The following is a 24365-nucleotide window of genomic DNA, read 5'->3' as shown; positions in this document are numbered from 1 at the left end:
CTTTCTTTCTACGACTGTACAACGAACTCAGATACTCCAGGCGGATGGGCGCCTGAAAACATACCGCCACAACGCTCCGGCGGTCTTCCCTTCGGCATGCGTGATCCGGATCCAAAGCAGAGCCTGTTCTCTCTGCCAAGATTGTATCATGGCGCCTTGAACTTCTCAATTGTTTCAGCGGAGATAGGTTTTGTCTGGGTTAGAGTAAGAAGCACACCAATCACGGTACACTACAGAACAGAAGAGCTGACTTTGCCTTGATAGAAGTTCTCAAGCTTGCTCACCACAAAGGCCCGAGAGGATCTTTTACTGGATGACCTTCTAGCAGCTAATGACTACGAGGAGTGGTATGCCGCTGCTCACGCCTTGGATGAACTGCCGCCAAAGTACGACTGGCGAATCAATCCGAAAAGCGATTACTACGACTACCGGACGCTGGATAAGCGACGTCGTCAACTCAATACTCTGAGAAGAAATGGATCACCCCAAGTAGTGGCCGACTACCTTCGGCATGGACTTCAACGAAATTTCTGCAATATCACAAGATCTCCTTTGTATACGAAAACGTACGCGAGCACCAAGAACACGATCGAAGCGTACATTGAAGAGAGCGTGGAGACGGTGAAATGGATCTGCGATTTCAAGACTTCGCCTCATCCGGGGCCTGGGAAGCTGACGGACCAGGAGAAGATGGAGATTGTTAGTAATGCGAGGTCGGCGTATGGGAGTACGGCTTTACTTTTGCAGGGAGGATCCGTCTTTGGGCTTTGCCATCTAGGCGTGGTCAAGGCATTGCTGGAGCATGGGATTCTTCCCAACGTGGTTATGGGTACGGCTACTGGTGCGCTCATGGCAGCTTTGGTCTGTATTCATACCAACGACGAGCTGCCTGCTTTCCTATCGGGCGATAGCATCGACTTGAGCGCTTTTACGGCCTCGTCGCAAAGAGCGAGAGACATCAGTGAGGAGTACATCGAATACACGGCCATCTCACCTCCGAGGAGCAGACTGCACAACTGGTCTCAGATCCTCTCCAGACGAGTGTGGAGACTCTTCACGAAAGGATTCGTGCTCGACCCAGAGGTGCTTGTAGACTGCGTGAGAGCAAACGTCGGCGACCTCACCTTCCAAGAAGCATTCGACCGAACCGGACGAGTGCTCAACATCATCGTGGCTTCACCGAACGAGGAGATCCCCAGCCTGATGAACTACCTCACAGCACCCAACTTCCTCATCCGAACCGCCGCACTAGCGTCCAACATCGCAAACATGTCCCACTCCCCCAACATACAAATCGAAATCCTCCGCAAAGACCGCCACGGCCGAGTCGAGCCCGTCCCAGGAACCGGCGGCACAAACGCCCACGCAGTCGCAGAAAGCAACCCACCCCTCCCCCGACTCAAGCAGCTCTTCGACGTCGACCACTGCATAATCTCCCAAGCACGCCCCTACATGGCGCCCATCGTGAAACCCTCCCTCCCCTACATCCGGCCCCAAGACTCCTTCGTGCGCAACGCCCTCCGCAGACCCATCAACCTCGTCCCCTTCGACTTCGAAAAACACCTCAAACACTACATGACGCAAGCCGACTCCATGGGCTGGCTCTCCGACAATCTGCACCGGATCCTCTCGGACGAAACCACAAAGGGCGACTCCGTCACGCTCGTGCCCGAAATCGAACCGCGAGATCTGCTCCTCTTGCTCAAGAACCCTGGGAAGAAAGAGGTCGAGTTCTGGATCAAGCGGGGTGAGAGGTCGGTTTGGCCGTCGCTTTGTGCGTTGAAGGTTAGGTGTTTGATTGAGGTTGCGTTGGATGCGACGTATGAGCGGTTGAGGAGGCGGAGGGTGGGTGATCAGAGTGCGCCGCCGAGTATTACGTTGTTGCCGCCGGGTGGGGGGCCGTTGGCGATGAAGTTTGGGGCGCAGAAGTTTGTTGATGGGATTTGAAGGGATTTGATGGCGGGAGTTGGAGGTTGTTCTACTGGGTAGTTCATGTTGTAGAGTATCTTGGATGGAACATTAGCAGGACGGAATGTGTTCAACGTTAGTTGGGTTGATTCGTTGTCAGAGACACGAAGAACAGAATGGAGATAGGATGCTATGTGAAGTATGAAACAACTTTCATTTGCGCACCGCGGTCTGGTCGAATGTACAACGAGTGATGCTACGCCATTTCCTCTCCTTCAATCAAGCCTCCATGATGTTTTCCTTCTCCGCGTCCACCTCCACGGTCCCGAATGTGAGATGCATGTGGTCACGTTGACCAAATCCGCCATAACCCTTCGTCGCTGCGTACATGAATCGTTTGCCAGATCAAAATCTGCGCCCATCTCATTGCAGCGTTCTGACAGCGTTAAGCATGTGGAGCATAAAGGTTGCATTGATAGCAGTCGCACGGGCGGTAGCTTGGTTTTCGTCGATCCTCGACCACAGACGCAACCATCATGCGACGTTCCACCATAATGGGATCATCGTCTGCGAGGGTGACGGTAGCGTGGAACTCGATGATAGGACGGCAGTACCCATCCACATGCTCCTCGCCCATCCTGTGAGCGTCAATCAACTGCTGGGCTGCGTCCATGATCTGCCCAACATTGACACCGTCTTCAGAGACTAGCTTGGCCTCATGTTCGAAATGAGTTGTGATGCACCCATCACACTCGCTTCCGATAAACATGCTGGCAGATTTGATCGGAGGCTGACAGAGGGAGAGCAAGCGGCAGCGCGACCCGATCGAGACTGGGTAGTCGGCAGTGATCTGTATTTTGACAGCCTGTGTGTTTGAAATGCCCTCAGCTGCCGCCTCATGTGCGTCGAAGTCGACGTTTGGTCCGTAGTTGTCAAGGAAGAAGCCAGGAAGGGTATACCGAGACAGAATGCTGCCCGTGCCATCGAAATCGGCAAATGGAGCGCTGAAGTACGAGCTCTCATCTGGGCGAAGACCGATAGCACGCTGGATCTTGACTGAGCTGTTGATACCGTCGCGCCAAACACGTCCGACTTGTTGAGCCACCAGCGTATCTAGTGGATTCAGATGAATGCATATGTTCTCGAGAAGCTCAGGTGTATCGAAGACCTTTTGCGCTTTGACGGCGCTGCGAGCAGAGGGTCGGTTCGTGACAGGGATCATCTCCCAGCAAGCGCCGAGGAAGTCGCAGAGCTCGTTGGCATTTTTCTCAGCATCGGCCAGTTCTGCCTGAACTTGATTCGAGTTGGCTTGAGTGTTCGGAGCGGGTTGACGAAGTGCCTGGATGGTGTTCTTGAGATTCTGAGCGTGTGCCACCAGATCCTGTAGAGTATCGAACGAGACTGAAAGCGAAGTGTCGTCGTATTCCCCATCAAAGTGGTGGACGCGAAGTGAAGATGTCATGGCTCGAACTTTTCGGTCGCCCTGATAAGCCTGTTTTTGATCGTCGTGCGCTTCACTTGGTCGAGCCTGAGAGGGACGCGAGACTCTGTCTGCTGCTGGCGGTCGCTGAGACGGGAGCTCGAAGTTGCCGCGTGATGAGACTGCGCTGGCCTGATGGACAGCACCGACGGGATTTGAGGACATCCGATGTGTCAAGAATGAAGGTCAGCGGTGGTGTTCACGAGTTTTGGCGGTTCAGTCGAGCTTTACATGCTGGACGAAGTGCACGGACCGCGGACAGTGAAGAGTCGCGAGAAGGAAGTGAATGCCAAACTGGACATAGGAAGGCGGGCCGAACAAGCCATCTGTGACGATTGAGAGCCGATTCACCTCCTTGATGAAGGACGACCGTCTTGGTATTGATGCTGCATCACGGAGCGGTGGGCGTACTTCATCGACGGCCTAGAAAGGCAAGCATCAGTGGGAGACGTCAAAAAGCCTACGCTTTGCAGGCTGAGATGATGCATTAGGCTGGCTGCAATTTGGGGTGTTCAATGTGTGAGAATTGCTTGTGCCGAGAACTTGAAAGGTGAAGTCAAGCAGGGCTTGGTCGTGACTTCCGCTCCAGCTTCGCGATTGCCTAAGAAAGTGGTCCGTGCTCAGTCGCGTAAACGGCGCGTCTCCAAGCCTCGAATTCGGCCGTCCCATCGCCACTTCACCACCATCACCACAACTACCACACACATCACCAACACCATGAGCGCCGAAGACGATCAGTCGCAGTCCGGCTACGAGGAAGGCCTTGCTGGAGGCCCTGGCGCACCAACCCCATTGTCGGGCTTGGAGGTCGGCACCAATGCTTGCGACACAGGAGGAGAGGTACTGATCTATCGCAGGGCATAGCAGGCCTTACCAAGCGCGACATTCAACTCTTCGTCGATGCTGGTTATAACACAGTTGAGAGCGTGGCATATACGTACGTCGAAGACACCACCTGATACAGGGTCGAGCGCTGATGATTAGGCAGGCCCAAGAAGCTACTCGAGACGATCAAAGGTGTTTCAGAACAGAAGGCGACCAAGATCCTGGTCGAGGGTATGTCAACCCCAATACCTGGACAGTCATAGTCGCTAAATGCAGCCCGCAGCGTCAAAACTCGTACCGATGGGTTTCACGACCGCCACCGAAATGCACCAGCGACGATCAGAACTCATCTCAATCACAACCGGCTCCAAGCAGCTCGACACCCTATTAGCAGGAGGCATTGAGACCGGCAGTATCACAGAGCTCTTCGGAGAGTTCAGGACGGGAAAGAGTCAGATCTGCCATACACTTGCAGTGACTTGCCAGCTGCCATTCGACATGGGTGGCGGCGAGGGCAAGTGCTTGTACATTGACACTGAGGGCACATTCCGACCTGTGCGTCTGCTGTCAGTAGCAGATCGTTACGGTTTGTCTGGCGAGGAAGTCTTGGACAACGTCGCATACGCTCGCGCATACAACTCCGACCATCAACTGCAACTCCTCAACCAGGCGGCTCAGATGATGACCGAAACCCGCTTCTCACTCCTGATCGTCGACAGCGCAACGTCTCTTTACCGAACGGACTTCATGGGTCGTGGTGAGCTCTCGAATCGCCAGACTCATCTTGCCAAGTTCATGCGCATCCTTCAGCGTTTGGCCGACGAGTTCGGTATTGCCGTCGTCATCACAAACCAAGTTGTCGCCCAGGTGGATGGTGGTCCTTCAGCCATGTTCAACCCGGATCCCAAGAAGCCTATTGGCGGCAACATCATCGCTCACGCCTCAACAACACGATTATCGCTGAAGAAGGGCAGAGGCGAGACCAGAATCTGCAAGATCTACGACTCGCCTTGTTTACCGGAAGCCGACTGCATGTTTGCCATCACCGAAGCCGGCATAAACGATCCAAGTCCGAAGGAGCTGGAGAAGGACTAGAGAGACAGAGACGAGAAGGCTTCTAAGAGGTGGCTCTATGTGTCCCGACAGCATTGCTCAGGCCGGCGTTGAATGATATACCAAGACTTGCTTTGCGGTGTTTATGAAGATTATGAGTACAGATCAGTTCGTTCGAAGACAAATATTTGCTCAAAAGAGATGTCCAATCGATCGCGTGCCATTAGCAGTTGAAGACCGCCTCGGCAGGTTACCACATGCATGTGCTCGCAAGCTGACCTCATCCCTGCGTCATGGAGATCGAATCGCCTCCGAATGATGAACGACTTCGAATTGATGAGCTCTCGAGCATTGAGCTGTTGTTCTTTCACTTCTCCTCATACAATCTCAAGGCGAGCAATAGACATTTCAATTAAACAAAACCGCTCCACAACTTCCAGTCCCATTCAACCCAACATGTCCAACTTCGAGAACCACCCCTCGCTCGTCGGCGGCCACAGCCAATACATCAAAGGCCAAGCAGAAGTAGAACACCACCTTTCATCCCAAGAATCCACGTACATTCTCTAACACTCTCTTTCTATCCAGTCCACAATCGGCAGCGTCACCGGCTCACAAGAATGGACCAACTCGGGCGAGCAAGACAAGCAAGCGGGCATCGACGCCATGAAAGCCGCAAGCGCGAACCGGGATCCTCAGCAGAGTGGCTTGGGCAAGGCGGAGGAGTTGGCGGGAAAAGCGGTGGGGTGTGAGGGGATGGAGAATGAGGGGGCGGCGAGTAAGAAACAATAAGTTGAGATAGAAGTTGAGATGGAAGGGAGTGGGAGTTGTTGTTGTAGATGGATATAGGGATCTTTTCTTCTGAGCTAGATGATGAAAATGGTTCAGGCTGTCAACCAGTAGTTCAAACACATGCAGTGTCGCGTCGCGTGGTGCATCCATGCGGGGAGACTCCGCAGTCTTTCGTCGCCGACGTAGTCTTCTGATACGGAGCCGCATCTTCGACACCATCGTAAGGGTGTTTCGGGCTGGATGGGCAGTTTGCGGACGACGTCGAGGTTGCTCGCGGATTTGACGCTCGATATGCCCAGCCACTCTGTGTTCCAGAAATACAGCGCCCCGACGTCGCTGGTCTCGATGAGTTTCGGTACGATGGTATTCACCAACGCATTGATTGCAGGCTCCAGCTCATCCGGAATCTTATCGTCGACCATGATCGAGACCTCAATCTCTGCCCTCCGTTCAGGCGTCACCCCGCCCTTGGTGTAGATCTCGCGGATCTGCTGGTCGAACTCCGTCATGACTTTTTCGAAATCAGATAATTTGAAGGGGATGCTGTTCTGGTGGTCGAGGCTGCTTTGCAGTTCCTGGCGTTCTTGGACGGTGCGGGCGCGCGGGAGTGCGATTTGTTGGACGAGTCCAAAGTATTTGCCCATGAGCTGGATCGAGAAGCGGAGGAGGACGCGTGTGAAACTGCACATGAGGATGTAGACGAGGGCGTTGCCGGTTTTCGCGGCGAGTTGTTCAAGAGCTTGTTTGGGGGTGGTGCCTTCTTGAAGGTTTCGTTTTATAGCGGAGAGGGTTTTGATGATGTAGATTGTCAGGTCTGTGAGCCATCGGACTAGTCCTCGCAGAGAGTTGATGGCTTCCGGAGGGAGGACTCTGTGGTCTTTCACGGATAAGGCCTGGGCGAAAGATGTGGCTGTCAGTCGGACGTTTAGTAGGAGAAAAGCGAACTGTGCTCGTGCATCACGTTCTCCAGTGACAGCATTCGTCCCGAGTGCCAGTTGAGCACTGACTGAGCGGGGAATCATCGGATCTCGCAAGACCATGAGTTGCTGTCTTTGAGGCTCCAGCATCGAGACATCTGGAGAGCTCTTGATGATCCTGAATAAAGATCTGATGACTGTAGCCCGAAGCTCAGGAGTGATGTCCGGGGGAAGTAGAGCAAGCGTCTCGTCGTTGGTCATGTTGTTATAGCAGAGGAAGGCGTACTGCCTTGCAATACACACGGCACCAGCCTCGACGAATGGCTTGTTGGCATCTTCGAGGGTCGACCATCCGTGCGTGAAGATCATTGGGTGGCCTGCCAATTTACCATCTGGCCGCACAACAGCGATACATGCTCCATCCGCTGATGTTGCTACGTGCACGTTGTGCTCCCCAGTCAGATGATCAAAGCCAGTTTGCGGCAAGCTTGACACGGTACTCGGGTCTCCAAAGGACTGAAGCACTTCCAAAGAGATTCTATCTCGAAATTCGACACTCCCATCGCTGGCTCCGAATGCAAAGATTGTGTCGAGAGCTTGTGGTTGGAATGATAACAGCACTTTGTTCGTCACGACGTCTGGCTGTCTTCGTAATACAGTCACTGAATTCAGCACTGCCGTCGAATTGCCAGGTCTATGGCTGAGTTTAGTAAAGGCATCGTGAAGCGCTGGGGTCGTTGTCTCTATCCGCCATCGGGCGATGGCACTGAACGAGGCTGCGTTGTTGGCCGCATCGTTTGGTAAAGAGGCATGTGTGAATACCGCCACTACAGTAGGTGGTGTTGGAACTGTTTGAGTAGCTTCTGTGCCCGTCGGTATGAGCCTCAGGTGTGTGAGCTTCGCAGAGTCGGCATGCTGTGACTGGACGTTGTGAAGGCAGGTCAAGTGTTGAACTTCCAATGTTGGCGCAACCAAAGTGATGTTGGCATTGCCGCGAGCCTGTGAAGAAGCGTTCCAACTGATCGATATGCGGTACAATCGAAAGTTAGACGACTGATCGTAGGTGACTGCCAACAGATCGGCGCCATCTTCGCCAATGTCCGCATGTGAAATGACTTCGTTCGATGAGCGTATGGGCTCAAGTGAGACGCTCGTCGATTGCCATAGGGGTCCTTCATTTTGGTACAGCAGAGTGACTTCACCACTGCGATTGATGTGAAGTAAAGCATGGCGGCCTTCGGCGGGATGATGAGCTTTGAGATTGTGCTGATCTCTCTGTCTGAGTTGGGTCTCCCATCTGTCGCCGTTCTTCACAGCCACATCCACAAAAGGTCCCTAGCAGCCAGGTCAGTGGAAATACCGTATTCGAACATGTGACAACCTACTCTGAACTCAGCTGAGAAAAGAGGCAGCCAGTGCAATCCCACGACTGAATCGGATTCTGTCTTGGAACTATTCGACTGCGCACCGGCGGCATTGTATGGGGGGACCATGCGACTGAGTGGTCCTTGTAACGAGTATATATGCACGGTTCCCACATTGTCAGCAGCCGCCAGTTCGATGCCGATACCACTGAACGCGATATGAACGAATCTGCGTCCTTCAGGAGCCCGGATTGGATGTTTGGATTCGCCGCTGATTGTCCACATCGCAGTCTTCTTGTCTCTGATCATGGTGCGGAATGCGATCTGAGAGCCGTCGGTCGATACACGCGCAATGCTGCCTGTGTTCGACCATGCCAACTTTCTGACCGACTTGATCAGCTATGCAGAGCGATTTGGAGGCAGAGGCTGACTGACTCACGTGCAACACCCGCGACTTTGCATCTCCGCGATACGCAATATCAGAGCCGCTGGTAAGGGAGCAGGAGGCAGCGGGACATTGAGTCCATCTGCTGCTTCGCCGAACAGGTCCTCCATTGTGGGATCCATCATGGCAGCATCAGGAATGGCCTGGTCCTCGACCGTGCCGGCGTCCATGACCCAGAATTTCAACTTGACTTGTCCAGATTTATCCGGTGCTTCAAAAGCTGATCAATTGTGGTTGATAAAATGGTGGGAAAGTGTAGCAGATTATTTTATATCGAATGTTGGCAGATGGACTCGGACTCGACTATGCTGTGCCCACATCGCTTCGCCAAGCCCAGGTGCTCACGAGGGCTGACTGTCGACAAAACCAAGACCACGAATCGATCGGGAGTGTCGCTCTGGAAGGGTTTGGAGTCCGATACAGGTTTGGAAATGAGAGAAATATTCTGATTGTTATTCTCCTCGTGGACAAAGAGCAGGCGTGGTCAGCGAAAGAGGCGCCCCTTTAGCCGCTAGTCATTGTTTTGGGTTGCGGAGAAGAATAAACAGAGCCATGGATGCGGCTCATACACCCGCTCACTTCGCATCGCCTCCAGCCACACTTCACTCACCCAACGCGCGCGTCTCTCCTTGCGCAGGCCATTCACGCCGGACACGCCAGCATAAATCGCCTACAGACATACATACGATGCAGTCTTCTTAGCACCATCGCCGCCCCACCACCGCCGCCGACTCGATTGCGCGCGCCCGCCCGCCGCTGCCCTCTGACCTCCGCCTGCTGCACCTTCCCGGCACCTCCTCCGCCATGGACGACTCGTCGGATCTGTCCTCGCCGCTCTCCAGCGTGCCTTCCTCGCCGCTGTCGAGCCTGGCATCGTCGCCCTCACCTCCGCCCGACATGCCGCCCATCTTCCAGTCCCACGCCTATCCCTCACCACCCGCCTCGCAACAAACATCCCACAACGGCTCGCCCGTCCCTGATGGCATGGCCTCTAGCGCTAGCTCCGACAAGGACGGTCCGCCGCCTGCAAAACGAAGGAGGATATCGAAAGACCGCTCCGCCGACTATTTGGACCTGTACGCGGATACAATCGACCCGGACCAACAAGCCCAATTGGACCGTCTGCTCAAAGTCCTCCATAAGCGCCAGAAGATTGTCGTCATCGCTGGCGCCGGTATCTCTGTATCTGCCGGCAGTAGGTTTGCACTCAGAAAGGCGATATCGACGCGTCAAATGGCTAATATGAACTGCTAGTCCCCGATTTTCGCTCTGCACAAGGCCTGTTTCGAACCCTAAAGGAAGAACACAACCTCAAAGGATCCGGTAAACACCTGTTCGACGCGTCGGTCTACAAAGATGATGTGTCTACATCCACCTTTCATGACATGGTCAGCACCATGTCGCGTCTCTCGAAAGATGCCAAGCCCACCGCTTTTCACCACATGCTCGCCACCATTGCCCAAGAAGGCCGCCTCTTACGACTGTACTCGCAGAATGTCGACGGCATTGACACCTCCCTCGACCCATTGAAGACCTCAGTACCCCTCCAAAAGGACTCAGAAAACAAATGGCCTCGCACTGTCCAACTCCATGGCGGCTTGGACAAGATGGTCTGCTCCAAGTGTCATGAATTGTCGGATCTAGATCCAAAGCGCTTCGATGGTCCCGTGCCGCCGCTTTGCCAGACCTGTGAGGAGATTAACGATATCCGCACAAATTATGAAGGGAAGCGCAGCCACGGGATTGGAAGATTGCGGCCACGCATGGTCCTCTATAACGAGCATAACCCCGACGACGAGGCCATTGGCGCCGTCACCAAGGACGACTTGCGCAAAAGACCTGACGCAGTCATCGTTGTTGGAACGACTCTGAAAGTGCCCGGCGTGAGGAGAATTGTTCGAGAAATGTGCGCGACTGTGCGCGATCGTCGTGGAGGCGTGACCATTTGGATCAACAACGACCCTCCTCCTGTGGCCAAAGATCTTGAAGATTGCTGGGACATTATTGTCGAGGGCCCGAGCGATGCAGTGGCTAAGCACGCTGCCATGCGCAAGTGGGACGATCCGGTAGAATCAGACGAGTTCGCCGAGGTCAGCGACGAGGATGCGAAGAAGGTGACTGAGAAGAAGTTGTCAGTCCTTCTTCCTGACTGCAATCCAATCCATGCAACACTTACGCCTTTGCCGTCCGCACAACACAAGAACAACAGCTTCCGCCCGCCGCTCCCCAACGAAACGCCTCGCAAGCCTCTGGACGTGGGTCCCACGGATTGGAGCCCGATCGTCAGTCCTAGGAACTCAATCATTCCAAGCATCGAGAGCGAGTCAGCTGAAGGTGATAATATCATTGTCACTCCAAGTGGAACATCTCGAAACGATTCAGGTTTGTTGACGCCATCCAAGTCTCAGCGCAACACACCCGTCAAGAAGGATACCAAGAAGTCGGTATCGCTGAACGACAAGCTTAAAGACAGATCCAAGAAGGCAACGACAACGAAGGGCACGAAGAAGGCCGCACCGACAAAGAGATCAAACGTCAAATATATCAAGACACCCAAGTCACAAGCGAAGCCGGGTCCGAAGAGCAAGAAGGCGCAAGCAGAGTCAAAGACCAAGCCACTCACCAATGCTTTCAAGTCCAGCAAGATCTCAGCAATGGCTGCACGGGCTGGTAAGAACGACCCTGCAAGTCCGATGGTGAGCCCCAGCAAGCTGCGACAAGTCTCCAACGCTACCTCGATTCCACCCGAGCCGATGCACCCACTCTCACCGCAGGACCCACGGAACAACACATCGCCAGCAACCATGGCCGATGAAACGGTCAAAGACCAGCTGCCATCCTCCTACTCGGAGAACCAGGACAAGGCGGCCAAGAACAGGAGTCGGATGAGCGTTTCGAGCTTCCTCAATTGACTATCCACCGCATTTCTGTAATTTTTGTTTGATGGTTAGCATCACAACAGCGTCGCATTTGCAGGGCGGTTTTTCGAGATGGCGGACGGACATTCTGCACAACACGGATGGATGCTGGATGCACATTGCTGGGAGATATCGCACCCGTAACTGGGGCGACTGCTGGGTTTGATTTCAAACGGCTGCGCGAGATACCCCTATGTATACTCGGAAACCACTGACAGCATTGCTACTGCAAAATCAAAAGATATGAAGATAATGGCTTTTTTATTATCGTGATCCGTAACGGTCGTGATAATATATATCACAGTACTTGTACAGGATGGCCACCCAACATGCGCCATCATCATGATTTTGATGCTGCTGATGTCTTCGGTATTGGAGCTCGTTCTGCAACGGGCAACTCCCGTCCTCCAGCATCTTTCACACTCACCAACCGCGGCGGAGGCTCATCTGTGGATGTTATCCGTTTCCCTCCAGCAAGGCTCTCACCAGCAGCGCGCGGCTCCGCCTCCTCCTCCTCGTCCAGATTCTCCAACTGCCGCCTTCGGTCTTCTTCCCTCCTTCGTCTTCGATCACTCTCCAGCATCCCAGCATGTTCATCTGAGTCCTCGTCCTCTTCTAATAGCTCCCCATCTGCAGTGTCGACATCTGGAGGCGATATCCATTCCCTCGGCACAACGCAGGGCAGCGCCAGACCGATGCTCGCGGCGCGGTTAAGCCACGCGGGAGCGGGTTTGGAGGTGAGTTTCTCGCAGAGGGCGGAGGTGAAGTGGTTGCAGTTGTGCGTGAGGAGGTTATAGGAAGGGCCGAGGAATTGATCGGAGACCTGTTGCCATCCTCTCACGTCAGTGGATCGTGTTCCAACAAGCAAAGTAGGGTATGTCGACTGACCTCTTTGATGATCTCATTAATCTCCCTCTCCGTCCTAAAGGTGAACCCTTGCAAGATATCCACCCTGAACGTCCCACCAGGCGGCTCTAACCGCGGTTTGGTCCAATAAACCCCCGTCACGCCTCTTTTGTTGTGGCCGCCATATGCGTATTCTCTGCCGTTGATCACGACGCCCGAGTGCAGCAGGCTACCGCCGATCGTCCAGAGGATGGAGGAGAGTCTGCCGGGCTAATTCGTTAGTTAGCGTTCTCTGTTGTTCTGTTGAGGGGTCGTTGTGGGGATGCGCACGGGTAGGAGGTCGTAGACGTTGATTGTGATTTCGGTCTTGTGGAGTTGGGCGGAGGGGCGGCTGGTTATTGAGGAGGATTTGCGCGTTCGGTTGGGTTTGCTGCTGGAGGCGGTGGGCATGGTTGGGGTGGGGTTTGAGGTTGTTGTTTAGGTCGTCTGTTGGGTGCGTGGAAGGGTGAGAAAGGTGTGGTTGAGAGAGATGGTTTGGGGTGTGCGAACTGCGTTGAAGCGTGAAGTCAGCGATGATGGGGCAACACGTGCGAAAGTGGGTCACCTGCTGCAGGCAGCTTTCCCCAGATTCGGCGAACTGTCAGGGATTCTGCCTTGTCAATCTGCCCCTTGTTCGAGTACGAGGACGACGAAATCTGGAGAGGAAATCGACAGCGTGGTATTGGGTCTGTCCATCTACTCAGTCTGATAGTTTTGCAGCTAAAACAGTATCCAAAAGTCCGAACCCCGACCCAGCCCCCTCAAACGCTAGAGGGTCCAGTCTGCAACAGTCCGGCCTGAGGTGTCGAAGACACGGGAATTGGCAGCAGATAAATGGCTGGCGGCATCTGCCTGACGTCCATAGATGGACTTGTCTCGATCGGGACTCGTTTCAAGATGCCGACATATGAATCTGGCTCCTGCTTTTCTGAGATCTCTTCTTCCCTTCATTCTTCGACGACCCGATCAGAAGATCTCACGGTATCGAGTCACACATTGGTCTTGCCTCGGCCAGCACTCCAATATCGTGGCACATCCGTGGTTTCCGCACCTGGTGGCTACCACCGGTCCTCATGGGAGATATGAAGTCAAAGAGCCGACTTGCGATCTGCAACTTCACGTCCCATTCATAGTCTCGTCCTCCGCGCCAAGAGTCGCCTGTTCCGTGCCTTCACCAATCCACCACAAGGTCGGACCAAGGCCAGCAAGCATCATACTGCCTCGTATGAGATAGGGCGGCGTTTGACGTGCAAGTTCTTCTTCCTCCTCCGTGGCATACTCTTGAGATCTCAGAGCGTCAGGCGAGATGTCGTGCCATTGCTCTTCCTCAATGCGCACCATACAGCTCTCCGCGTTGTCGAAATAGAATTCGTTGAAGCCTCCGTCTCCATCGTCTGCGCGCCAAACAAAAGCCCATGTTCCGCTGTCGTCCTTCTCCCACGATGTATTCTCGAAGAGCGTCTCGGGCGGTACGATCATATCTTCAAAGAAATCGGCTGACAGTGCGATCCCCGCCGGGCTGGACTTGGTGATGGTTGCCCGCATGATTTCGCCTTTGAAAGGTCGGAAGACTATAAGTTTGAAGTCCACGTTGACGTTGACGATGCCAGTTCCATGGCCTATAAGCCCTTCGGAAGCTGAGATCAAGGAGTGGAGGCCGACACATAGCCCGACTCTGTGGATGACTTTGTCGGCGTATTTGGCGTTGATGAAGTCTTCAATTGAGCGCATGCTCGGCTTGTGGAAGTCGGTCGGTGGTATTTGCACCACATCGGCGAGTGTGACCTTGTTCATGTCAGCACATGCACTTTCATGTCGATGAGCCAGAGACCCACCAGTGTGTACATTTTGACTCAGTCTTGATGGAGGTGAGTGCAGAAGTCGCATTCAGAGCTTTCGTCGTTTGACGATGATCGAGCAAAGTGCTCTTATCAAGATGTCGTGTCAACTGGATGATGTTGAATGTGAAGTGTAGTCATTCCAAAAGAGCGCGTCTGCTTTTCGAAGTTCTGTCGCAGATCGCACGAGCCAATCGGAGAATTTCCTTTGCCCCACTTAGTGCAAGATCTCAATCTCTTGCATGTGATGGCGACTTTCACTCTGCAGCACCAAATCCTAAAACAACACAATGTCGAGCTGACCGCAGATTGTTCGCTTGCCTGCTACATCCTATCAACATGAGTGGTTTCCAATTTCCGCCGCCTCCTCCGCCGCCACCAAAGCCATCGAATGGCGACCAGAACCAGGCTGGTCAATATGGAGAGGCGGGTCGAGGACGAGGTAGAGGTCGTGGTCGTGGAGGGCAAGACCCGAGAGGTCGCGGTGGACGAGGGCGTGGCAATTTCTCCCAGAACCGTGGCCAACATCAAGGAAGCAACGGCCAGTCACCGCCACTGACCTCAACAACCAGCTCGTATGGTCAGTCCCACATCAATACGAACACCGGCGCAAGCTTCAACTCCTCTCCACAATACGGCTTAAACGGTACATCTGGACTCCCTCCTGGATCGTATGTCAACCCAGCATTCCATCGAAACGCCTTCCAGAACAGCACCAATCAGTCCAACATCCAGAACGGCTCGCAGACGTCCCCACGTAGGACCGCCGCTGGCCATAAGCGTAAGCTTGAAGCACTTCGAGGTCCACAACAAGACAAAAAGGCTGGCCCAACCACAGCTCCTTTGATACCAAGCTTTGGTAACCCCATTCTTCCTGCAAACAATGCTTCACAAAGTGCCCAATTGCCGGCTCCACAAAGCAAGCGTGGTCCAAACATGCTGGGTCTTACGCCACAGGACGATCAACCTCAATACTCTTCCGAGAGCGAGGACGATGCGATTGACGAGGAAGCAATGTACGCAGAGCTTGGAACCAATCTTACCTTTGAGCACAACGGCACGGTAATGGCGTTGAACACCGCGGCCGATCTTGCGGCTTGGAAGAATGAACGGTTGAAGAACTTCCCCACAAAGCAACGTCTGGCGGCAAAACAGGAGGAGAAACGCCAAATCGGGGAGGAAAGGAAGAGGCTGCTCACAGAAGCCAGCCAGGCCCTTCGTGCCGCGAAAGACGCAAAGTCCATCAAGACCCGAGTCGAAGTCCCCACGCCCGACGACCCACAAACGCCCTCTCAGCCCGAGAGCGATCTGGAAAAGGCGAGGAGGGAGCTCGCTGTGCAGACTGCTAGACTCGACCAGCTTCGAAAGTCCGTGGCGAAGAGTGAAGATAGGGCTGCACGCGCTCGCGACCAGGAAGCGGCTGGCCAGGAGGCATCCATAAAGGCTCTGGATGGTTCTTCGGCGAGGGACGACGAACCTAACAATAAGGACCTCGAAAAGCCAGGATTCAGTGCGCGAGATTTTCTATCTTCCACAGCCGTGATCGCCACTTCAGCTCAGGGGAACACTCCAGCGGCTCATGTCGAAGATCTTCCCAGTACAGCTGAGGACGCAATGGATGGTGTAGTCGCAGCTTCACAAGCCAATCACACTGCTTTCTCACACGGTAACAGCGACGACAGTGACGACGACGGCCCGCCAGAGGAAACGACATCGACCCGCCAGGGCACTGTCAACCAAAATAGAAGAGTCTGTAAATACTTTGCTGCCAGTGGATCTTGTAGAGATGGCGACATGTGCGCATTCAAGCATGAGCTGGATCCTCGTGCAGCTGCATCAATGGCTCAGGATCAGCAGCGGAGGGACATTCATACTGGCAGACACAAGGCAGATGAACAGGACGAGACTTCACCATCGTCTAAGCGAAAGACGATTTATGACCGATTGTTGGAGCAAGAGCAAGGGCAGGAAGATAAGTTGGCATTGCAGGTCATCAAGTACCTTGGCCACATGGGACTGTTCGCGAAGAAGGTGGAAGATACATCTTGATTGAAGCGTGTCTAGACTCTGCTGAGGATGAAGTCGGTGTGCAGCGTAAACAATGTCTACTACTATGCACGATGACCTTGTATACACTTCTGCAGGCTCTCTGAGGAGAAACAAGTGAGCAAGAAAGCATGATCTTGGCACCCTCACCTCACAAAACAGCCCCTAGATTCATGTGAATGCCCTCATAATGCTTGGCAGCATGCAGTTTATGCGCCTTCCTCTTCCAGTGAAGTAGCGTTTGCTCGGTCTCTGGGACGACAATCGCGGTTTTGTATGAGCGCCTCACCAAAATTTCGACACCACATCCCACCCAGGTGTGAAGTGCTGTTTCACTCAGCATTTCACTTCACTGCTGTTGTGTGATTGGCGCATAGCGAAACCTCACGTGGCTGCCTGGTTTGGTCGGCGACGCAACTATTTCTTCGAGGCTTCGCTCCACTTGCTCCTCGACACTCCACACAACAACCTCCAACTTCAACTTCTTCCAAACACACCTTCCCTCTCAAGCCAAGTAAGCAATATCGTTTTCTGGAACGACCTCACACTTACTGACCTCATTGACAGCTTTTCACTGAAATATCTCCATCACCAGAACACCCTCTCGTCGTGTCAACATGGCCGGCAAAGAAGACCAGGGCTTCAACTTCGAGACGATGGCAGTCGTCCTCTACTGTGTCCTTGAGTCGGGCGTCACTCTGGGAGACAAGCATTACCAGATGATGTCGGCCATTGATGGCGAGCGCAGCGCCTCAGCCTTCCAGCATCAATTCCGCAAGGTCAAGGCTCGTGCCAAGGAGCTCCAGCAGCAGGCAGCCAGCGGTGTGAGCGTCGGCACTCCAGCAAAGGGAAAGGCCAAGGGAGGTTCCAAGAAGGCCACGCCAGCCAGCACCGGCAAGAAGCGCGGTAAGTTTGCCTCCCAAGTTGATAGTCCTTGACCGACTCTGACTCCGATCATAGGTCGCAAGGCCGCCGGTGAGGCCAGCGAGGGAGATGATGAGGAGTCGCCTTCCAAGAAGGTCAAGGGCGAGAAGAAGGAAGAAGAGGACGAGGACAAGGACGAGTACGTGTGATGGTCCGAGTGAGCTGTTCCGTCGGCCTTCACGACATACCAGCCAGATTCAGGCCTTCATGTCTCGCACAGGAGGCAACATGGCATGAGATTGTACCACTAGTCCCAACATCAGACCAGAGAGCAGCACATAGCTTCTCTAACATCATTCTCAGCATGTATACGTGTTTCTCGATCTCCAACTTCTCCGTCGTTTCGACTCGTAGGCCCATCGCTCTGCTCGAAATAGAATGCGGAAACCTCTCGTCTTGGTTCACTAACGAAACGATCACGCACTTGATCCGAGTGTGAGTGAGTTGACTCGACGTTTATCTTGGTCCACATGCTCGACTTGATCTGTATGGCAAGAATGAAGTCTTCTATCGTGTATTTGAGCTGATCGATGATGTGCGATGGTTGTTTGTCTTGATGACGGATAGAGCTGCGCTGATTGGAGAACTTGGAGGTGAAGTCCAAAACTCACGTGACGAGGATCGATCCCGACTGCACCTCACTCGAAGCACGAACTGAACAACATCTGCCATTGGCACCCTCACGCACAATGCAGCCTCTCAAACGGACGGGCGTGAGCTGCGCACGTCGTCTCCGACCCCAAGTACAGCGACAATCGCGCCGTCACGCCTCCGATTCCCACGGCCCCGACTCCCACGGCTCTCACGATGCCCACCACTCTACCCCTGCGAACGAGTCTTTCGGGGTATGTGCTCTCCCCAGCTTCTACACATCAGGAAAAGAGCTTTGAACAGAGAGGGCAGTGGAAATGAGCAAGCTTACTGACACCCGTGACAGTCTGGATTCTACATTGCCCTCGCCGCGATCCCGGCCTCCTTCGCCCTCTACAAGTTCTCGAGACAAGGCACCGATGAGCAGCCATACTTCACGCGATTGATCAGAGACACATACAACGGATACAAGGATAGATGGGCCGAGAGAAATGCCTCCCACACACAGGCAATGGAGCAGGCTGCGGCAGACCGTGTCATCTTTTTGAACGAGTCGAACAACACCCTGCGGAGAGTTGATATTCGATTTCCAGAGTAAGTTTAAAATCGGGTGGCGCTGTTGCTGTGCTGACCAGATTCCTCAGAATATTCAACACCGGCTCGCCCTGGAACGTCCCCGCAGGACACGGCAGTGCCAACTTGGATCACTTGATTGCGAAGTACGAGAAGGAGGCCTATGAGGAGAATGACAGGAAGCTGAAGCAGCTGAGGGACAACAATGTGCCTGCGGAGAAGGAGTTTGAGTCGTTCAGGAAGCTCACGTCGGCAGCGAAGGACAGCTAGACTTGCGACGAAGTTCTTTTGTACATATACCAAATCGAGCTGCCAAACCAGAAGAGTCTGAATCCATGTTCACGTCGAATGAGACGCTCCAGCGATTCGAATAGCGTGACTCGGTCTTCTACTACTTTGAGACTTTGCTATGGACCCATCTCCGTGTATTTCGTATGCCTGCGTATCTCGCAACGACAGGCCGTAAGTGGAGTATGGCCGAACCTGTTTGTCCCCACATGAGGGCGCTTAGCCACTCCCAGAACCTCTCGCTCGACCTGGATGTCCCTCTCCAGCCCATGGTATCACTAGTCTCTCGTACAGATCTCCTCTTTCACCCAAACGCCGCCCAATGCCCGCTGTTACACATGCAATGACCTCAATCTATCGCACTCTCCTATTCCACGTATCATTGCGTGCCTCCCGCGCTCTTTGCAGTGCTTGTGTTGGGTGCGTGGGCAGGCTGAGCTGGGGCGTCGGGCATGGGGATGTCGGAGAAATCGTCTTGTCCAATGGCCTTAATGGTCCAGGTGTCTAGACCTGTCAGTTCCTTCCGCTTCGTCCAACAGTCCACTCAATCACATACAGACTGCGGCTACGAAGCCAAAGATTACGAGCCCGGTTGCTGCATTCTTGATGAGGTATGGTTGGCGTGCCCTGTAAAGAGCTGCGGTTGGTCGGTTTCTGTTGTCGTAGTACGACGACTGTGGTATTCTTCCAATTATCAGTATTGGCTTCAGCATGTTCCACAAGTCCCTTACCTTCCCAGTGGCATCTTGAAGATGTATGCTGGCGATGTCTCCCAAGTCCAGTCTCTCGAAGCGCATGTGAACATTGACGATTACATAAGGCGGCGGCTAGTCCCGCATCCGACGCTCCATGACTTCGCGCTGCAGCTAAGCTCTATTTCTCGCGCTTCACGAAACAACACTTCACCACTCCCGACCGCATTGAACCTTCTTGAACTGCCCCGGAACTTTCTCCCACTTACTCGACTCAAATCGCTACGCCGGCAATGCTAAGGCGCAAAAAGGACGGACACCGCTGGGCTTTGTAGTTACATAGCTGCTTCTGTTTGTCTCGTGATCTCCAGAACAACCTCACGAAGCTGCGCTTTCCGTGCGACAGACGGGCACAATGGCGTCGCCGGCAGACACCTTGACATCGCTGAACTCTGCGCGCGACATTGTGCTCAAAGACCACACATTGTACCCTCAAGTAGTCCCTGGCATCCTTCAAGTCATTTCGCCAGGAAGCGCGCTTGAGCTACGGAGATGGGGAGCAGACTTTCTGGCGGAGACGTTTGCGTCCCAGGCGGTGACGTCGGAGGAAAAGCAGCAGATGTGCCAGGTCATACTCGATACCCTGAGAGGCTATTTGACTCGGAAAGAGACGATGGGCGAGGAAGAGGACACCAGCGTTGTGAAGAGTGCTGTACAGTGCGCTGCCAGCGTCTACCCATACGTCTTTAGACACACTGTCAACAACCCCAGCGACAGTGAGACATGGGGGAAGATTGCGGGCATCAAAAGCAGTATTCTACGGATGATGGACAATGTGGCGCCCGGAGTGAACACCTGCTGCATAAAGTTCGTGGCCTGTGTGGTGCAAACACAGACTCCCGGCTTGATTGCAGACCCCAGAAGGCCGGAGCAGAATGAGATCAGCCTGGCGCTGGTGCCTAGAGATCACCCTGTTATCCCTCCCGCCAACTTAGAAGCTGAGGCTTCGGGTCTGTTGGATAGGTTGTTAGGTGTGCTCCAGGACAACAACGGAGATGCTCTGACCATCACCGCAACGCTCAATTCTCTTGCCACGCTGGTTCAACGACGTGCAAGCGTCTCGAGCAAGATCCTCACGACCGTGTTGAGCTTCAACCCGCTGAAGCTGGCCGGCAGACCGATGAGTGGGAAGGATAAGATCGCTGTCAAGAGTATGACACGGACGACCATGTCTTTCCTTCTCAACTGCCTCAAGCGCAACCCCAACAATGCCTTCGCTGGACGAATACAGCAGCAGGTGGAACGTTTGAAGCATAGCCTCATCGAAGCGTTTTCAGAGTCTCACCATCTTAAGAGGCCAGCACCTGACGAGCCCGTGGACGGTTTGGACGACGCTAAGCGGCAGAGACTGGATGCAGAGGCCCTGAATGGCACCACACCGTTGCAGCAGCGACCTCCTAGTCATCCTCCTCTTCCACCAGGACCTGTGTCTCTTGCTCGGCTGTGGACTTTGACCAACGACCCACAGACAGCTGGCTTTCACGTCGAACGATTACCTTCACAGGTGGTGACACAACTGATTCCTGCGATTGTGCAGTCGATACCACAAACCAGAATCGACGAGGCCATCAACGTCATTCGATCACGGTGGCTAAATCTTAGCAAGCAAGCGTCTACATCAACGCTTGATGCCGCAAGGGCAGCAGCAGGGGACGATGAGGACGACGAGTACGACCCGTCGCTGTCATTCGACGGAGACACAGACCAGGTACTTGACAGGCTTAATCAAGTGCCACTACACGGAGCTGCGACTGATATCGCCATTGGACCTTTCAGCCTTCCTCCGCCACCTCCATTGACTGAGCAAGAACATGACGACTACAGCAAGACGTCCTTGACTAGAGTCTTTGGCACCTTAGCAGAGCTTGAAAAGGAGGCTCGAGTGAAAGGCAAATCGTCCCAGATGGAACATGGCTTCAATCGCTTGATCACAATATCTACATCGGGTGATGACAAGGATGGCTGGCTCACGCTGGTGACACGCTTGGCAACACGAGCAACGTTTGATTTGGAGGACAACGTCGGCGTGAAGAAAGAAGGCGAGGATCGGAGATCGTTGAAGAAGGGTAATTCATTCAGCCTGCCGACCGGCATTCGAGAAGCCTTGTTGAACTACGTGATGGAGAACTTCCGGGCTAGGATCGGGATTGCCATCACATGGCTAAACGAAGAATGGTACTCGGATCGGCTATTATTGAAGCAGAAACTGGATGAAGGAATCGATGTGGAGCCTGATGCGCTTCCGAACTACTGGCACTGGACCCTACGGCTCTTCGATGCTATGATGCCCTACTTTGACGTCAAAGACGGCAGGGTGGTCATCAGATTCCTTTCCGAAATTCCGGCGATCAATCGAGACGTGCTCAACAGAGTCAAGAAGATTGCAGAAGATCCAGAGAGAGTTGAGATCAGTGCAAAGACACTGCTCTACCTCATCATGTTCCGACCCCCGATTCGCGATCTGGCCATCGACTGCGCTGAGCAGATGTGGAGGGAGAATCAGGACGCAAAAACCGCAGCTACGAACATTCTCAAGCGTTGGCGGCCGGCTGTGCTTAAGCAGGAAGGGGAGGCTGAGGTCAAAGCGGAGGCGTAGTGGGTGGTGGTTGTGGATGAGTTTCAGCGAAGGCGTTTGGGTATGCTCCCACAGGCAAATATCTCTGGCCAGGGTCTGGCTGTCGAGCAGTTGGCGTTTTGGTCGATGAATAGCGGGGGAAAGGCCATGGTGGACGGGGTATGAAAGGGTTGCATATCTCGCGAACCGCTATCTGTCCTAGCATCAGGACAACTGCATGAACGCTTGGTCAAAGACCAATATTTCGAGAGCTTGCATCCCGGTCTATTTCTGTGCTCGTGAGGTTGATCGACGCCTGTTCCTGGTAGCAAACAGGGGTCCTCTCCACAACCGTCGCGCCCGCGCCCGTGCCGTGCCGTCGCGTCACCTTTGAGACGGCAAGACAACACTTTCTGAACTCTCCATCAACACCACCTCCACCTCCACCTCGCGTCTCGTCTTTGCGCTTTTTGTGAGCGTTCACGCACCTTTTCGACGGCGTTGACAGCCGCTTTCACCTTCTCGCATACATCTTTGTTTCGCCGCCCAAGGCGACCCACCAAGCTCTGATGCTTCATCGTAACCAACAATCTCCATCTACGTTAGCGGTCAAGCAAATTACTAATGGTCCAGCAATTGCAGTACAGAAGAGTACGTGCACACCTTTCCCTTCCACATCACAGATACCGAGCCATTGAGACACGACTCTCGACTTTCGACAACAATAGACGCTGCGAGTTCTTTGTGAGCTGCGCCGGAAGCACTGGATGCAACTTCCGCGGCTTTGACTAACCTCTAGGAACAACTGCCTCTGCCATTGTCCTTGCCATGCCATGCCATGCCGAACCGCCTGCTGCCAACCCTTCGGCCTTTTCAGCTGGACCCTCTCGCACTTCGCTTCGTTTTATGTGAAGCTGAGAGCGCCCTGCTAATGTTTGTACAATCGTACAGCGTGTCCGCGAAATCTCCCCAAGCACCCACACAGCCCCACGTGAGCAAGTGCCCGACAGTCCCACTTCAACCATGAATGGTGGTGGTTCCATGCTCGATGCTACTCCACCGACTCATGGTCAACCCGGTCCGAACGGCAGTCTTTTGACGCCTGTACAGCACAATGCGCGACGCATCAGCAACGGCGAGTACCACGCATCGAGTCGCAACAGAGATACCTCGCCGCAAGTCAACGGCACTTCGCAAAACGCACCGCCATCCCCACTTTCCCCAAGCTCAGACAATTCACAATGGAGCTCAGCTGTCGGATACGCTGCCACGAGCGGAAAGTCTGGCCGCGTGATCGAGAAGCTGATGTCGGAAAACGACCGGTTGAAGAGGGAGCTCAAGGAGCAAATCATCAAGGGAGACGAGCTGCAGCGGAGCATGCAGACGTTCCAGCCGCAAATCAATGCCTTGAAGGCGGAAAACGAAAACTTGAGTCACGCTAGGGACGTGGATCAGACTTTACTCACTCGGCGTGATCGACAAATTAAGGATCTGAAGGAGGACCTCAACATTGAGCGGAAGAAGAGGGAGAATCTGGATGCAAGACTGTCTGGATTGCAGAGTGAGCGTGATGAGGCAGTCATGGACAAGGAGCGAGAGGTCAAGGCCTGCAAGGACCGCGAAGGGCTGGCGTCTAGGCAAGCGGAGATTCTTGAACAGAGTTTCAAGCAATTCAAGGCCGACACCGAAACTCGTGTCTCGAATGTTCAGAAGGAGATCTCCCAGCTCGAGGCTAAGCGAGACCGAGACCGGCAGGCGCTTGCCAAGATGGACGTGGTGTCAGACCAAATGCGACAAGAGTTCGAGCGTCGTGAGAAGATACAGGAGACGATGTTAGCGAAGTGGTCTGAGCTGCAGGACGCCTGGAACCAGGAGATGAATAAAATCAAGGAGGAGACGAACACGGAGAACGAAAAGACGCGGAAGCTCAGTACGGAGATGGATCAGGTGGTCAAGCAGATGCGATACGTGATGTCGCTGAAGAACAACACCAACCTGGACGAATCGTCTTAGGGATTTTGCATTGGAGCATGTGTTTTAGCGAAGGCGCTTCGGGATACCCATGTGGCAACTACTGATGAGATGACGGCGGCATGGCATGCATTCGGCGTTGGTTGATTGGACTATGGGGGCAGTAGGACATCTCGGTCGGTCCTTGCACCCGAGGGGCGTTTTCGGGATAGAAAGCACCTTCATATCAACCGGTAGATGG

The 24365-nt window shown here is 53.9% G+C and overlaps 12 protein-coding genes across 12 annotated transcripts; 7 read left to right on the top strand and 5 right to left on the bottom strand.

The window, feature by feature from the left end:
• Positions 1–96: 96 nt before the first annotated feature.
• Positions 97–1947, top strand: M409DRAFT_17162 (uncharacterized protein; the record flags this gene model as incomplete). The annotated part of the gene is made up of 2 exons (XM_033803936.1): positions 97–204; positions 265–1947. The coding sequence occupies 2 exons, from the start codon at positions 97–99 to the stop codon at positions 1945–1947; spliced, it is 1791 nt and encodes a 596-aa protein (XP_033674105.1).
• Positions 1948–2353: 406 nt separating this feature from the next.
• M409DRAFT_49692 (uncharacterized protein) lies at positions 2354–3553 on the bottom strand (the record flags this gene model as incomplete). Its single annotated transcript, XM_033811314.1, has 1 exon — positions 2354–3553. One exon carries the CDS (start codon positions 3551–3553, stop codon positions 2354–2356), a length of 1200 nt encoding a protein of 399 aa, XP_033674104.1.
• Positions 3554–5722: 2169 nt separating this feature from the next.
• M409DRAFT_17159 (uncharacterized protein) lies at positions 5723–6058 on the top strand (the record flags this gene model as incomplete). The annotated part of the gene is made up of 2 exons (XM_033803935.1): positions 5723–5791; positions 5855–6058. The coding sequence occupies 2 exons, from the start codon at positions 5723–5725 to the stop codon at positions 6056–6058; spliced, it is 273 nt and encodes a 90-aa protein (XP_033674103.1).
• A 92-nt stretch (positions 6059–6150) lies between these two features.
• On the bottom strand, positions 6151–8954 carry M409DRAFT_17158 (uncharacterized protein; the record flags this gene model as incomplete). Its single annotated transcript, XM_033803934.1, has 3 exons — positions 6151–8310; positions 8361–8721; positions 8779–8954. The coding sequence occupies 3 exons, from the start codon at positions 8952–8954 to the stop codon at positions 6151–6153; spliced, it is 2697 nt and encodes an 898-aa protein (XP_033674102.1).
• Positions 8955–9588: 634 nt separating this feature from the next.
• M409DRAFT_62785 (uncharacterized protein) lies at positions 9589–11696 on the top strand (the record flags this gene model as incomplete). The annotated part of the gene is made up of 2 exons (XM_033815311.1): positions 9589–9979; positions 10039–11696. 2 exons carry the CDS (start codon positions 9589–9591, stop codon positions 11694–11696), a joined length of 2049 nt encoding a protein of 682 aa, XP_033674101.1.
• A 346-nt stretch (positions 11697–12042) lies between these two features.
• M409DRAFT_62784 (uncharacterized protein) lies at positions 12043–12998 on the bottom strand (the record flags this gene model as incomplete). The annotated part of the gene is made up of 3 exons (XM_033815310.1): positions 12043–12525; positions 12591–12818; positions 12879–12998. 3 exons carry the CDS (start codon positions 12996–12998, stop codon positions 12043–12045), a joined length of 831 nt encoding a protein of 276 aa, XP_033674100.1.
• Positions 12999–13703: 705 nt separating this feature from the next.
• M409DRAFT_35515 (uncharacterized protein) lies at positions 13704–14381 on the bottom strand (the record flags this gene model as incomplete). Its single annotated transcript, XM_033810411.1, has 1 exon — positions 13704–14381. The coding sequence occupies one exon, from the start codon at positions 14379–14381 to the stop codon at positions 13704–13706; it is 678 nt and encodes a 225-aa protein (XP_033674099.1).
• Positions 14382–14764: 383 nt separating this feature from the next.
• Positions 14765–16474, top strand: M409DRAFT_17154 (uncharacterized protein; the record flags this gene model as incomplete). The annotated part of the gene is made up of 1 exon (XM_033803933.1): positions 14765–16474. The coding sequence occupies one exon, from the start codon at positions 14765–14767 to the stop codon at positions 16472–16474; it is 1710 nt and encodes a 569-aa protein (XP_033674098.1).
• A 1610-nt stretch (positions 16475–18084) lies between these two features.
• M409DRAFT_62782 (uncharacterized protein) lies at positions 18085–18829 on the top strand (the record flags this gene model as incomplete). The annotated part of the gene is made up of 3 exons (XM_033815309.1): positions 18085–18240; positions 18333–18580; positions 18631–18829. The coding sequence occupies 3 exons, from the start codon at positions 18085–18087 to the stop codon at positions 18827–18829; spliced, it is 603 nt and encodes a 200-aa protein (XP_033674097.1).
• A 397-nt stretch (positions 18830–19226) lies between these two features.
• Positions 19227–19592, bottom strand: M409DRAFT_17152 (uncharacterized protein; the record flags this gene model as incomplete). The annotated part of the gene is made up of 3 exons (XM_033803932.1): positions 19227–19351; positions 19404–19531; positions 19579–19592. 3 exons carry the CDS (start codon positions 19590–19592, stop codon positions 19227–19229), a joined length of 267 nt encoding a protein of 88 aa, XP_033674096.1.
• A 362-nt stretch (positions 19593–19954) lies between these two features.
• Positions 19955–22195, top strand: M409DRAFT_49684 (uncharacterized protein; the record flags this gene model as incomplete). Its single annotated transcript, XM_033811313.1, has 1 exon — positions 19955–22195. One exon carries the CDS (start codon positions 19955–19957, stop codon positions 22193–22195), a length of 2241 nt encoding a protein of 746 aa, XP_033674095.1.
• A 981-nt stretch (positions 22196–23176) lies between these two features.
• On the top strand, positions 23177–24166 carry M409DRAFT_17150 (uncharacterized protein; the record flags this gene model as incomplete). The annotated part of the gene is made up of 1 exon (XM_033803931.1): positions 23177–24166. One exon carries the CDS (start codon positions 23177–23179, stop codon positions 24164–24166), a length of 990 nt encoding a protein of 329 aa, XP_033674094.1.
• Positions 24167–24365: the final 199 nt, after the last annotated feature.

The sequence above is a fragment of the Zasmidium cellare genome, assembly GCF_010093935.1.
Source record: "Zasmidium cellare ATCC 36951 unplaced genomic scaffold M409scaffold_2, whole genome shotgun sequence".
In the NCBI taxonomy this organism is placed as follows: domain Eukaryota; kingdom Fungi; phylum Ascomycota; class Dothideomycetes; order Mycosphaerellales; family Mycosphaerellaceae; genus Zasmidium; species Zasmidium cellare.
Note: the sequence above shows the minus strand (reverse complement) of the source record. Positions and strands in the feature narration are given on the sequence as shown.